This window comes from Pristiophorus japonicus, chromosome 7 (genome assembly GCF_044704955.1).
Source record: "Pristiophorus japonicus isolate sPriJap1 chromosome 7, sPriJap1.hap1, whole genome shotgun sequence".
NCBI classification, from domain to species: domain Eukaryota; kingdom Metazoa; phylum Chordata; class Chondrichthyes; family Pristiophoridae; genus Pristiophorus; species Pristiophorus japonicus.
This window is the reverse complement of record NC_091983.1, coordinates 222,435,050-222,450,559: the sequence shown is the minus strand read 5'-3', so window position 1 is coordinate 222,450,559 and position 15,510 is coordinate 222,435,050. Positions and strand designations below refer to the sequence as shown.

Below are 15,510 nucleotides of genomic sequence, written 5' to 3'. Positions count from 1 at the left end.
CCCCAGCTATTTACAACATACATTAATGATTTGGATGAGGGAATTTGAGTGTAATATCTCCAAGTTTGCAGATGACACTAAACTGGGTGGCAGTGTGAGCTGTGAGGAGGATGCTAAAAGGCTGCAGGGTGACTTGGACAGGTTAGGTGAGTGGGCAAACGCGTGGCCCATTATAATGTGGATAAATGTGAGGTTATCCACTTTGGTGGCAAAAACATGAAGGCAGAATATTATCTGAATGGCGGCAGATTAGGAAAAGGGGAGGTGCAGCAAGACCTGGGTATCATGGTTCATCAGTCATTGAAAGTTGGCATGCAGGTTCAGCAGACGGTGAAGAAGGCAAATGGTATGATGGCCTTCATAGCTAGGGGATTTGAGTATAGGAGCAGGGAGGTCTTACTGCAGTTGTACAGGGCCTTAGTGAGGCCTCACCTGGAATATTGTGTTCAGTTTTGGTCTCTTAATCTGAGAAGGACATTCTTTCTATTAAGGGAGTGCAGCGAAGGTTCACCAGACTGATTCCTGGGATGGCTGGACTGACATATGAGGAGAGACTGGATCAACTGGGCCTGTATTCACTAGAGTTTAGAAGGATGAGAGGGGATCTCATAGAAACATGTAAAATTCTGACGGGACTTGACAGGTTAGATGCAGGAAGAATGTTCCCGATGTTGGGGAAGTCCAGAACCAGGGGACATAGTCTAAGGATAAGGGGTAAGCCATTTAGGACCGAGATGAGGAGAAACTTCTTCACTCAGAGTTGTGAACCTGTGGAATTCCCTACCGCAGAGAGTTGTTGAGGCCAGTTCATTGGATATATTCAAGGGGAGTTAGATCTGGCCCTTACGGCTAAAGGGATCAAGGGGTATGGAGAGAAAGCAGGAAAGGGATACTGAGGTGAATGATCAGCCATGACCTTATTGAATGGTGGTGCAGGCTCGAAGGGCTGAATGGCCTACTCCTGCATCTATTTTCTATGGTAAAAACAATTTGTGCACAGCAAGTTCCCACAAATAGCAATAAGATGATGAGAAAATAATCTCTTCTGAGGCTGTTCATTGAGAGGTAAATATTAGCCAAGTCACCAGGAGCACTACTTTGTGAAAAGTTCCGGAGATCTTTTACACCCACCCGAGCTTTGTTGTCCTTTGATTGAGGGAACGTTTTGTCCGAAAGATGGCTGCCTCTGACTGTGCAACACTCCCTCGGTACAATTGTCGGCCTAGTCTCTGCATGTGTGGCTTGAGCTTACCTTCTGATTCGTAAGTGAGTATGCTACCGCAGAGGCCTGTAAATTCTGTGTAGGTTTTAATCATTAACATCTCTTGCAGGTCAGGGGAAAATCGAACAACGATGCACAAATGCTACACCTTCCTTGTATTCATGGTCATAATTCTACCGTCACTGGGTCTCAGCAGGTGAGCTGGTTCTTGTGTTTAAAAAGACGATTCAATGTGCGGGAGCCCCAGCAATTCGCCAAGCACAGATACAGCCTGTGCTCGGCCACTCATCGAATCATAGAATGCTTACATCACGGAAGGAGGCCCATGCCGAATCTTGGCTCATCCCACTCCCCTGTCCTTTCCCAGTAACCCTGCAAGATGTTTTCCTTCAGATACTTATCCAACTACCTTTTGAAAGATGAGATTGAATTTGCCTCCACCACCCTTTCAGGCCATGCGTTCCAGATCCTAACCGCTCGTTATGTAAAAATGTATTTTCTTACATCGCCTTTGGTTCTTTTGACAATCATAAATCTGTGTCCTCTGGTTCTCGACCCTTTTGCCAATGGGAACAGTTTCTCTCTCTATCTTCTCTGTCCAAACCTCATGATTTTGAACACCTCTATCAAATCTCCTCTCAACCTTCTCTGCTCCAAGGAGAACAACCCCAGCTTCTCCAGCCTATCACCGCAACAGAAGTCCCTCATTCCTGGAATCATACTCACAAATCTTTTCTCACCTTCCCTAAGGCATTCACATCCTTCCTAAAGCGTGGTCCCCAGAATTGGACGCAGTACTCCAGTTGGGGCTGAATCAGTGTTTTATACAGGCTCATCATAATTTCCGCACTTTTGTACTCAGTACCTCTATGAAACCCAGGATCTCACAAGCCTTTTTAACTGCTTTCTCAACCTGCCCTGACATCTTCAACGATTTATGCACATATATCCCCAGGTCTCTCTGTTCACACACCCCCTTTAGGATTATACCCTTCAGTTTGTGTTTCCTCCTATTCTTTCCACCAAATTATATCATTTAACACTTCTGTATTAAATTTCACATATCCGCCCATTTCACTAGCCTGTCTGTCTTCCTGACACCGAGGACAGTGTCAGTCTTTTGATGTTGAGGCAAGTACAAGGAATGGGAAGGGGTGGGATGTACTTATTCCAGTGTCACTGCTTTAGTCTAGGAGTAGTAAGTAAAAGGCATGAGGGGCACTGATCCAGGTGTCGGGCCTTTTGTGTCGGGGTATGCATGAGGAATCACCCCGACATTAATCCTCTTCAACCTGTTTTTTTGAAAGTTCTGTGTACGCTCTGTTTAAACGAGCAGATTTGCTGTGATGATGTGGGTCAATGGTGCCTATCCCACAACACTGTGGGTCAGAACTTCCTGTTGAACATACTTCATCATTCTCTTCCTACCTTAAATACAGTCAACCTCTGACTTTAACAAGTGTTCCCCCACCCCCATACAACTGATCAGCCCAGTAAAAGGCTGCTGCCTGTGAATTAGACTGTAAAGGAGGTGTCTGACATAATTCCATGCTGTAGAACTCAGTTGTTCCCTAGATCGTACCGGGAATTCCTTGCTTTTAATGAAAGTGTGTAACAATAGTTTCTTTAAATTGTATTTTAGTGATCTGACATCTCCCCTCACTTTGTTGAGACTGGAATCTGAATCCTGGGTCCAAAATTGGAGCCTTTCATAGCATTATACCACTGCAGCCATATTTTACTTTCCAGAAGTTGTAGAACAGATTCTGTGGCTGGAAATTGCTGAGAGTGAGCTTTCAGCAAAATATTTACCAAAATAAAGACATCCAAGCTCAAACGCGCCCCCCCCCCCCCCCCAAAAAAAAAAAGACTGATTTTTCAAACATTTTCTGAGAGTGATGTGGAAGAAAATGGGTTGTGAAGAGAGGCAAATCATGCAACAAGAGAGTTGATGCTCAGCAGGTCCAGTCCTAATCGTTTTATAGCAAGCCAGGCTGCAAAGTGCACATTGCTCTCTCAAACATTACGTCTTTCTATTCCAGTCTGGACCTCTTTTTTCGTTGGCTATTTGACAAGAAGTTTCTGGAAGAAGCCACTGTTCGATTTGAGTGAGTATCTGACGATATACCTTCTCGATGTTATTGACTCATTGTGTTGGCTCACTCTTTCCTCTATCCAGCCTTTTCCCTGCCCCTCTCACAAAAGTTAAAGCCCATGGGATCCAGGGCAAAATGACAAGTTGGATCCAAAATTGGCTGAGGCAGGAAGCAAAGGGTAATGGTTGATGGGTGTTTTTGTGACCGGAAGGCTGTTTCCAGTGGGGTTCCACAGGGCTCAGTACTAGGTCCCTTGCTTTTTGTGATATATATCAATGATCTAGACTTGAATATAGGGGGTATAATTAAGAAGTTTGCAGGTGATACTAAAATCGGCTGTGTGGTTGATAATGAAGAAGAAAGCTGCAGACTGCAGGAAGATATAAATCAACTGGTCAGGTGGGCAGAACATTGGCAAAGGTGTGGGGAGGGCCAACGAGGAAAGGGAATACACATTAAATGGTAGGACACTGAAGTGTAGAGGAATAAAGGGACCTTGGAGTGCATGTGCATGTAGCAGGCCAAATAGATAAGGTGGTTAAGAAGGCATAAGGAATGCTTGCCTTTATTAGCTGAGGCATAACGCTTGAACTGTATAAAACACTGGTTCGGCCACAGCTGGAGTACTGCGTGCAGTTCTGGTCACCGCATTACAGGAAGGACGTGATCGCACTGGAGAGGGTACAGAGGAGATTTACGAGGATGTTGCCGGGAGTGGAGAATCTTAGCTGTGAGGACAGATTAGATAGGCTGGATTTGTTTTACTTGGAACAGAGGAGGCTGAGGGGAGACCTCATTGAGGTGTATACAATTTATGAGTGGCCTAGATGTAGTAGATAGAAAGGGCCTATTTCCCTTAGCAGAGGGGTCAACAACCAGGAGGAATGATTTTTAAATAATTGGTAGATAGTTTGCTACAGTTGTACAGGGCCTTGGTGAGGCCACACCTGGAGTATTGTGTACAGTTTTGGTCTCCTAACTTGAGGAAGGACATTCTTGCTATTGAGGGAGTGCAGCGAAGATTCACCAGACTGATTCCCGGGATGGTGGGACTGACCTATCAAGAAAGACTGGATCAACTGGGCTTGTATTCACTGGAGTTCAGAAGAATGAGAGGGGACCTCATAGAAACTTTTAAAATTCTGACGGGTTTAGACAGGTTAGATGCAGGAAGAATGTTCCCAATGTTGGGGAAGTCCAGAACCAGGGGTCACAGTCTAAGGATAAGGGGTAAGCCATTTAGGACCGAGATGAGGAGAAACTTCTTCACCCAGAGAGTGGTGAACCTGTGGAATTCTCTACCACAGAAAGTTGTTGAGGCCAATTCACTAAATATATTCAAAAGGGAGTTAGATGAAGTCCTTATTACTAGGGGGAACAAGGGGTATGGCGAGAAAGCAGGAATGGGGTACTGAAGTTGCATGTTCAGCCATGAACTCATTGAATGGCGGTGCAGGCTCGAAGGACCGAATGGCCTGCTCCTGCACCTATTTTCTATGTTTCTAGAGGGGATTTGAGAGGAAATCTCTTCATTCAGAGGATTGTGGGGATCTGGAACTCACTGCCTGAAAGGGTGGTAGAGGCAGAAACCCTCACCACATTTAAAAAGTACTTGGATATGCACTTGAAGTGCATTACCTGCAGGGTTACAGACCTCAAGCTGGAAAGTGAGATTATGCTGGATAGCCTCTTGTTGGCTGGCGCGGATGGGCCGAAATGGCCCCTTCCGTGCTGTAAACTTCTATGATTCTTACTGTATACAAAGCTAGGTGGAATTTAATTTGTGAGGAGGATGCAGAGACATCAAGGGGATATAGACAGGCTAAGTGAATGGGCAAGAACATGGCAAATGGAATATAATGTGAAGAAATGTAAAATTATCCACTTTGGTAGGAACAAAAGAAAAGCAGAGTATTTTTTAAATGATGAGAGATTGGGAAATGTTGGTGTTCAGAGGGACCTGGGTGTCCCTGTACACGAATCACTGAAAGTTAACATGCAGGTACAGCAAGCAATTAAGAAAGCAAATGGTATGTTGGCCTTTATTATAAGAGGATTTGAGTATAAGATTAAAGATGTCTTACTGCAATTATATCGGGCCCTGGTGAGATCACACCTGGAGTATTGTGTACAGTTTTGGTCTCCTTACCTAAGGAAGGATATACTTGCCATAGAGGGAGTGCAACAAAGGTTCACTAAACTGATTCCTGGGATGCAGGGATTGTCCGATGTGGAGAGATTGAGTAGAATTCAGAAGAATGAGAAGTGACCTCATTGAAACATACAAAATTCTTACAGGGCTTGACAGAGTAGATGCAGGGAGAATGTTTCCTCTGGCTGAGGAGTCTAGAACCAGAGGTCACAGTCTCAGAATAAGGGGCCGGCCATTTAGGACTGAGATGAGGAGAAACTTCTTCACTCAGAGGGCGGTGAATCTTTGGAATTCTCTACCCCAGAGGGCTGTGGAGGCTCAGTCTTTGAGTATATTCAAAACAAAGATCAATAGATTTTTGAATATTCAGGGAATCGAGGGACAATGCTGGAAAGTGGAGTTGAGGTAGATCAGCCATGATATTAAATGGCCTACTTCTGCTCCTAATTATATTCCTATACACAGACACAAGTAAGGGATTTGGAATTTGAGAGAGATGCTGGTAGAGAAGTGAATAACACTGGATTAAACAGCCCAGAGGGAGGGAAAATTGGGAGGTGGTAGCTCCTCTCGATGACGACAAAAAATACAGCACATTCAGCAGGTGGCACAGAGAAGAGATGAAGAAACTAAGTTACAAGCAAAGATTAGACAAGCTCAAATTCTGTAGTTAAGATGATTGTTACGAGTGGGAACTTTATTGAGGATATGAACAAATGGGGTAAACCCAGTTTATTTAAGATTAAGGCAGGAGTCGAATTTTAATTGGTGAAAAGTACATTTAAAACAGATATATTCGGAAGAACTCTTTTTCCACAGATGTTTTGAGTAATCCCCCAGATGGGCCAGTGTACAGAAAAGAACCTGCATTTCTATCGTTTCTTTCATAATCTTGGGATGTCCCAAAGCACTTCACAGCCAATAGAGTACTTCTGAAGTGTAGGCAGAAAGAGTTGGGGACATTGGAAATGCAGCTAGATGATGCAATGGGAGATGAACGTCATTGGCCCTTCCCTCTTGTATGTATCTCATGTTTCTTTGGTCGACCTAGCAGCTGTTTCCAATGTTGTTAGTGGTTGGGGGAGAGGGGAGGTGGGGGGGGGGGAAGAGGGGGAAAGAAGTGGGACACTTGGAGCATGTTTGTGGTTGGGGAAGAGAGGTGGGGAGGGAGACTTTGGAGCATGTTGTTAGTGGCTGGGGGAGAGAGGTGGGGAGGGGGACTTGGAGCATGTTGCCCATGGCCTGGTGGTCACCCCTCACTGACTGCTCGGAGCCCTGCCCTGCACCACCATTGATGGAATGGTACCTGCAGGCCAATGTTCCCTGCAAGCTGCACTTTTTCCTGCGCAGCCTGTTCCTTTTAATACGCGGTATTTACAGTGTCAACGCTGATGAGTGGCCTGTACGGGACCTTTCCCATTCATGCATGGCAGCTCAGAGGGAACATTGCTATAGACCCAAGAGCAGGAAGAAATCTTCTCAAACGGATCAAAAATAAATTTCTGCATCTAATTGTTCTGCATGAATGGTCTTCGTGGACCCGCCAGCTTTCCAAAGAATGGAACTGTCGGCCTCTGACCTGAAGGTTACATGCACTGTTCTCCCTGTGGACCACTGAATGTTTGGTCTACCTCCTGGGTTGTTATTTCACCATTATTACTTTGGCAAATCAGTTGATAAAGCTAATTGAAATGTTATGGCATTGCTGGGATTTATGACCACAGCAGTGTTTTACAGTAGTAACCCATACCTGGCAATGACATTGACCAGAACCTAATCTCTCCAGAAGTGGGGTACAGCATCTGTTTGAAAACGCCTGCAATGGTAATCAGCAGCATTAATACTGAGCAATGATGGGTGATTACACTGAGAGTAATGGGGACAGTGTGGATGAGCTAGAAGCAAATAGTCTTATAGAAACATAAAAACATAGAAAATAGGTGCAGGAGTAGGCCATTTGGCCCTTCGAGCCTGCGCCACCTATTCAATAAGATCATGGCTGATCATTCTCTCAAAGGGTTCAAATGACATGAACCTCAAGAACAGAGTTTGATTTGTTTCATTGTAACCCACCCCACCATGACTTCTGCCCTTTTCTTTTCCAATCTTGCGGAACAATTACCTCCAGTTCCTCAACAAGTGACCATTCTTCATGTGAGAGTCATCAGCCTATTTTGCTCTGGCAAAATAGTGTCAGCTGTGGCTCAGTGGGTAGCACTCTCGCCTCCTGAGTCAGAAGGTTGCGGGTTCAAGTCCCACTCCAGGGACATGAGCACAAAAATCTCGGCTAACGCTCCAGTGCTGAGGGAGTGCTGCACTGTCGGAGGTGCCGTCTTTCGGATGAGACATTAAACCGTCTGCTCTCTCAAGTGGGCGTAAAAGATCCCATGGCACTATTTCGAAGAAGAGCAGGAGAGTTATCCCTGGTGTCCTGGCCAATATTTATATCTCAATCAACATGACAAAAACAGATTATCTGGTCATTATCACATTGCTGTGTGTGGGAGCTTGCTGTGCATTAATTGACTGCCGCGTTTCCTACATTACAACAGTGACTACATTTCAAATTGGCTATAAAGCGCTTTGAGACGTCCGATGGGTTGTGAAAGTTGCTATATAAATGCAAGTCTTTCTTTCTTGGCGACTGGGTTGTTTGCAGCCTTTGCTACCTTTACCTGACAAACCCATAATTGCAATAGCCACTGGAAAGAAAAAATAATGTCATGCAAAAAATCACTTTGGCATAACTTTACGGTCACAAAGTACTGGAACACACAGGAACAAAAGAATTAGAATCAGGGGTAGGCCACAGGCCACCTCGAGCCTGCTCCACCATTCAGTAAGGTTATGGCTGATTGTCGATCTCCACTCCACTTTCCCGCCCGATCCCCATATCCCTTGATTCCCCTGGAGACCAAAGATCTACCAATCTCAGCCTTGAATATACTCAACGACTCAGCACCCACAGCCCTCTGGGGGTAGAGTCTCTTTTTCCACCTCCTGCAGATCCCGGGCCTGATGATCGCGAGGCTAAGTGTTAGCCCCCTTACTGACACCCCAACTGAAATAAGCTAACTCAACACACACCTGGTTTGTATAGCTCCGTCCTTGTATTGTGCTGTGCTGCCACCTGTGAGTGGTATTTTCTTTCTTCCCCAGACACCACTCCCAGCAGGGATGTGTGTCCTGGCAGGCACTGATCAGGATGATTAGTTGATGTGCAATAATGTCCTCCGTTAAATTGTGGAACAATTGGAAGATGACCATATTGTAATCCAGCAGTGGGTTATTGGGGGCAGTTTAACATCTTTGGTTTGGGCTGACTGTGTGCACAAGCAGTGCAACAAAAAAAATCTGCCTTTTTAATGCATCCCTACAGTGCACACAAATAACTGGGTCTCGTACATTGGCTTTCATAACACGCCCTGGAGTTTGTACAAAGAGCTGACATCGAATATTACAGTTTTGTATCTTTGTTCTGTGCACAGTGCCCTCTAGTGGGCTTTGAGGGTAACTGTTCTCAAAAGTGTAACAAATCACAGCTGAGAGTTTGAAATGAGTCATTGGGCTAGAATTTCCTAACTACCCGCCAGCACCCAATTGCCGCCCAAAAGACCGCTAAGATTATCAAGATTATCGCCAGCGAAAACGTTCCCCCCCCCCCCCAAAATTTTAAAATCCGCCCAGCGAAAAACATAGTCCTTGCACCCCCATTCTGGATGAAAAAGTAGAATTTAGGGTCGATTATGTGGTGCCTAAAGAAAAAGGGCAATAAATTTTTAAAAATCACTGAAAATCTACCCCGAGGCTGCAGGTTGGGCCCTTGCAGCAGAAAAACACAAAATAATTTTTTTTAAAACATCACGTTAAAAAAATCAAAAAAACATTCTCGGGTCTTGTTTTTTTTTTATACTAAATCACCACAACAGAATTTTAAAATAATGAGTTTTAAAAAAAAACAATTACTAATCTTTTTCTTGAGCTACTCGTCTACCGCCCAGCTCCGCTGATCCTCGGGGGCGTTTTTTTAAATACTCACCTATGGGTCACCGCTGAGCCAAATATCGCGCCAGGGCGATCTCAGGACATGCCGAGCACGCCAGCATTCCGCTTCCCAGCAGTACCTCAACCGCCAGCGTAACTCAGCTGGGCAATTTCTCACCGACTTGGTTATCGTCCACAATGGCCAATACCACCCAGAAACCGGGCGATAAGCCATTGGAAATTCTAGCTCATTGTATTTTATTAATCTGCATTGATTTACAAAGATGTTTAAGCGTTTGCATCTGAGACTCCGTGGGTAACTTCTGTGGGTAAAGCCCAAGTGTTTAACCAAGTGAATGAGAGGAACGAATGAATAATCTCCATTTTACAAGAACATCGCTTTATGCCTTTGCCCCCTCTGACCAGCTTCTCCAGTAAAGGAGTTCTATGCCACAAATAGACCTAATGAACATTGTTTTGTATATAGATGTTTGAAACTAGTGTGCTGTGCTAAGAGAGCCAGCTTTAATCTCCCACGTGACGAGTTCTGCCCTCAACAGGGGTTGGAAATGCATTCCGAGGGGAATTGCAATGAAAGACCATTTCTACCCCCTCTTACTGTGATATCAATACAAAAACACATTCATCAGAGTCATTGCTGTCTGCAGTCCCATAAAATGGGTTTTCTCATTATATAAAGTGCTGATCTTCAGCTATTTTCCCATTCTTGCTCCGTTAATTTCTGCATCTTGCTTTCTGTTTCAGGTGTGTCTTTCTTCCTGATAACGGCGCTTTCTTCGTGAACTACGTGATTGCTTCTGCGTTCATCGGAAACGCTATGGATCTGCTGCGCATTCCAGGCCTGCTGATGTATATGATCCGCCTCTCCTTAGCCAAGTCAGCAGCGGAGAGGAAAAACGTCAAACGTGTAAGTGTCATTCATTTATCTTTCTACCTCCTGGTCCACTCGCCCTGTACAGTTTCTCACAAAGGAAGGTTAGAACTCTTTGGAAAGTGGCTTTGAAATTGTACCTCAGCCCTAGTTTGAAGTTATTTTGTCTCCCGCACACACAAGAACATAAGAAATAGGAGCAGGAGTAGGCTATTTGGCCCCTCGAGCCTGCTCCGCCATTCAATAAGATCATGGCTGATCTGATCATGGACTCAGCTCCACTTCCCTGCCCGCTCCCCATAACCCTTTACTCCCTTATCGCTCAAAAATCTATCTATCGCCACCTTAAATATATTGAATGACCCAGACTCTGGGGCAGAGAATTCCATGGATTTACAACCCTCAGAGAAGAAATTTCTCCTCATCTCAGTTTTAAATGGGCGGCCCCTTATTCTAAGACTATGTCCCCTAATTTTAGTTTCCCCTATGAGTGGAAATATACTCTCTGCATGCACCTTGTCGAGCCCCCTCATTATCTTATATGTTTCAATAAGATCACCTCTCATTCTTCTGAACTCCAATGTGTATAGGCCCAACCTACTCAACCTATCTTCATAAGTCAACGCCCTCATCTCCGGAATCAACCTTGTGAACCCTCTCTGAACAGCCTCCAATGCAAGTATATCCTTCCCTGAATACGGAGACCAAAACTGTACACAGTACTCTAGGTGTGGCCTCACCAATACCCTGTACAGTTTTATACTCTCTCTCCCTTGCAATAAAGGCCAACACGTCCTATTCCCAGTTGAAAGAGTGGGCAAGCAGAATTTGTCGATGCGGTTTTGTAATTTCCAGCTAAGGCTGTGGATCAGTAGATCTATTGAGGGCTGGAATTCATCCCACATAGCTCCAGATAACCCTGCAGGCCTAGCGGGTCAGGTGGGCCCTGGCTGCACAAGCAGTGTGGTTCTCTGTGCTGGTGAGCTGCATTATTTTAGATGATTGACTTCCAGCAGTCCCTCTACACATGCTTGGGGTTCCTTATGCCTGGGTCTTTGCCAACTTGTACCTAAGCTCTGGACGTTGTGAAGTGAGCCCATACAAGCGGAGAGCGTGTACTCCCATGTCAGGCAAACAAAAGCTCGTAATTGTGCTGATTCTTAGCAGCTTGGTTTAGAGACTCATCAACGTGGGAATGAGACTTGCTGTCAAGTTTTGTGTCTTTTTGTTGTGTGTTTTCTATTCCCCACCCACCCACCCCACCACCCCCCCCCCCCACCCCCACCACCAACCGCCACCACCCGAAATCAGGAACTTATGAATCGTTTGAATGCCCTTCCTGCCATCCATTGACAAGTTCGACATACTACACAAGCAGCCCACTTTAGGGTTTGTTACGATAATCTACTGTAGAGTCACAATAGTCTGGTAACTGTTATTAAAATCCTGAATCTGAAAAATGCAGATTTCACAGAGCTGCATAGAGTGAACCTCAATTTAATTAGTTGTTGAGTATCTTCTAGCCATACTGTTCACTTCTAAATTAGCTCTTCTAAAAACAATTGCCTTTGTACCTGGGGGTTAAGCTTCTGCCATTGTTGATTGTATATAAATACACACTTGCAAATGCAGTTGTAATTACAGTACTTTCAAAAGCAAAGGGTGATCTGGCAGCCTGCCCACATTGGAGCTAACATTGAATCATACAATAGTACAGCATGAGGTCATTCAGCCCATCTAGTCTGCACTAGCTCTTTCAAAGAGCAATCCAGCAGTTAGTCCCACTCCCTGGCTCCCCATATTTATTCTCGTTCAATCTGTTTATCCATTTACCTTTTGAAGGCTATTGTGGAATCTATAAGGGCAAAAAACGTTAGTGGGAGTTGTGTACAGACCTCCAAACAGTAGTAGCGATGTTGGGGAGGGCATCAAACATGAAATTAGGGGTGCATGCAATAAAGGTGCAGCAGTTATAATGGGTGACTTTAATATGTATATAGATTGGGCGAGCCAAACTGGAAGCAATATGGTGGAGAAGGATTTCCTGGAGTGCATAAGGGATGGTTTTCTAGACCAATATGTCGAAGAACCAACTAGGGGGGAGGCCATCTTAGACTGGGTGTTGTGTAATGAGAGAGGATTAATTAGCAATCTTGTTGCGTGTGGCCCCTTTGGGAAGAGTGACCATAATATGGTGGAATTCTACATTAGGATGGAGAATGAAACAGTTAATTCAGAGACCATGGTCCAGAACTTAAAGAAGGGTAACTTTGAAGGTATGAGGCGTGAATTGGCTAGGATAGATTGGCGAATGATACTTAAGGGGTTGACAGTGGACGGGCAATGGCAGACATTTAGAGACAGCATGGATGAACTACAACAATTGTACATCCCTGTGTGGTGTAAAAATAAAAAAGGAAGGTGGCTCAACCGTGGCTATCAAGGGAAATCAGGGATAATATTAAAGCCAAGGAAGTGGCATACAAATTGGCCAGAAATAGCAGCGAACCCGGGGACTGGGAAAAATTTAGAACTCAGCAGAGGAGGACAAAGGCTTTGATTAGGGCAGGGAAAATAGAGTACGAGAGGAAGCTTGCAGGGAACATTAAGACGGACTGCAAAAGCTTCTCTAGATATGTAAAGAGAAAAAGGTTAGTAAAGACAAACGTAGGTCCCCTGCAGTCAGAATCAGGGGAAGTCATAACGGGGAACAAAGAAATGGCAGACCAATTGAACAATTACTTTGGTCCGGTATTCACTAAGGAGGACACAAACAACCTTCCGGATATAAAAGGGGTCAGAGGGTCTAGTAAGAAGGAGGAACTAAGGGAAATCCCTATTAGTCGGGAAATTGTGTTGGGGAAATTGAAGGGATTGAAGGCCGATAAATCCCCAGGGCCTGATGGTCTGCATCCCAGAGTACTTAAGGAGGTGGCCTTGGAAATAGCGGATTGAGAGAGTAAAAAACACTGGCAAAAGAATTAAGGGAACGATATTAACAAACATTTGGAGTAGCCATTTTCTCAGTTTATATAAAGTGTTGCAGTCCTAATACTGTTATCTTTTTCTGCCCCATTCTCAAATGTACCCTTCATCCTAATCCTGATATATTCTCTGGCCCATCTTCATCCAGGTCCTCACTAGTGCCTGGTGCTTGTTGTTTCTAGTGCAGATTGGTGCTCTCGGCACTATCGGGGCTTAAACCAGCCCTCCATACCTCATCCTGTTCAGTGCTCGCAATCCCTAGCAAGTGAGAAAGGAAGGAAGGAAGGAGCCATCGAGCAACAGGATGAAGTGAACGAGAGACAGACAGACAGAGAGAGAGAGAGAGAAAAGGAAAGAAACAGATGAGTAAAATGGAGGAAAAGATGAGAACAGGTGAGAGTAAGGGGAAAATAGATGTTCGGAAATAGACTTGAATTCATAAGGAATTGGAAGAGGCAGAAACAGGTAAAGCGATGTCTGCAGACAGTCTGAACCACATTGGTTATGTTACGCAGTTTGCATCAACACAGATACGTGGTATAACTCGGTACAAAGTTAAGCACATTGGATTAGTACAGGAATAATGCTCTCCAGTGCTGTTTCTTTATAGCCATTGATTTGGGAGTGAGAAGGTGCTGCACAGCTCCTTCTTTAATAAAAAATTTTTGAAGAATTGTTTAGCGCACTCTTGTTCTATTTAAATAAGTTGGATGTTAGTGATGGGAATGGAACACTTTCCACCTTTTTACAGTGTCAGCGTTGAGCAGGTATGGTATGTGTCAGATACAGGTAGAATTGTCTTTACTCCTTCACTCCCACCCCCAACAACCCACTGGTTTTCAAACGTTTTCCCGGTGTGTACCACCTGAAAATACATATAGCACAATAGAAATGATGTGCTAATAGAAATCAGATCATTTCCGATACCCCCTTGAATTCCCCTCACAGGAACACCCCTCTCTCCCAGGCCACAGAATCGAGGCACGCCAGTTTGAAAGTCGATGGCTTTAACCCCAGTTTTTCTTTCCTCATAACAGCTGCTCTGCTGGTGTGTGAAGAGAACAGCTCTTGGCCAATATCATTGGCTTCCTCTGCTGAACAATCGCCTCTGGATTCAGGCATATCCCTGAAAGAGGGACCAGAAATGTGCATTTTCAAAAGAGCCAGTCTTTTCGGTTTATATTAGCTAAGCATTTATGCTGCAATCTATTACAAAGCACTGGTCAAAAGAACTGCAATTTAACATTTTTGAACTTTAAAAAAAATTTCCACTGAGAATTTCTTATCAACTTTTATTTTGAGAGATATTGGCAAATCGAATAGTTTCCATCCTGTGTTCACATCAAACAATCCTAAGTCCTTAATAGCAGAGTAGTGGTTCTATTCTATCCGAACAGTTCACTTCAGTCCCAGTAGAATGCCTCTTGCTTGAACTGTAGTGATATTTTTGTATTTCTCACACCTACGTATGCACCTTTAGTTAGATTGCCAGTTTAGTGCCCTGTTACAGGGCTGCTTTGTGCTGTCGGACTATCCATGCCCATTAGTGAGTCAAAGTTCCAGGTGTGAAAAGACCATGGGGCTGAAATTCAGGTGCGCAAGAAAGCTGGCGCACCTATGATTTCTAGCGTGGTACTTACCGCTGGAAGCTCTGATGCGGTTGGAAGAGCCATTTTCAGTCCAACAGGAAATGGGGGCGGCCATAGATATAAAGCCAGGCTGACTGGCTGAAAATCGGTCGGACAGGAACTCCGCCGCCGTCAATCAGCGGTAGAGTAGTGGTGATGTCACAGCGCGTGTGCATCAACACGCTATTCCTCCCTCCATTAAAGAGGAGAGATTCTGTTATTTTAAATCTTCAGACACTGGGCCACCAGGGAGGGTTTCAGCTGTGCCAGTGGCCTGGCACCCAAGAGGGGGGGGGGGGGGGTACCAGGCTGCCCGTTGGCGGCCCGGCCAAACCCGGGGGGCAGTATTTTACCGGCCGATCGGGAAGCCGGCTGGAAAAAATGTTTACATTGTGGCAGTGGGCCCTCCCCTTTAAGGGCCGCAGCACTGCCGGGCCGAATTCACTCTGCAGAGGGTGCACCGGCAGAAAAGCCTGTTGGGGGCACCGTGCGGCGGGGGATTGGCGGATGGAGCTGAATATCGGAAGGTAAATATTTTTTATAATAAAATT

General features: G+C 44.9%; 2 protein-coding genes across 7 annotated transcripts in view; one reads left to right on the top strand and one right to left on the bottom strand.

The window, feature by feature from the left end:
• mrpl14 (mitochondrial ribosomal protein L14) overlaps positions 1-6,085 on the bottom strand; it is a 271,243-nt gene extending 265,158 nt beyond the window's left edge. The window contains exon 1 of the mRNA XM_070885851.1: positions 6,080-6,085. The gene's annotated coding sequence lies outside the window, so the exon portion shown is untranslated. The remainder of the gene's footprint in view (positions 1-6,079) is intronic.
• LOC139267477 (CSC1-like protein 2) overlaps positions 1-15,510 on the top strand; it is a 297,646-nt gene that overhangs the window by 251,233 nt on the left and 30,903 nt on the right. For all 6 annotated transcript variants that reach the window (XM_070885844.1, XM_070885847.1, XM_070885848.1 and 3 more), the window contains 3 exons: positions 1,332-1,418; positions 3,265-3,330; positions 10,220-10,382. In XM_070885844.1, the coding sequence (XP_070741945.1) occupies positions 1,332-1,418; positions 3,265-3,330; positions 10,220-10,382 (316 nt within the window). The remainder of the gene's footprint in view (positions 1-1,331; positions 1,419-3,264; positions 3,331-10,219; positions 10,383-15,510) is intronic.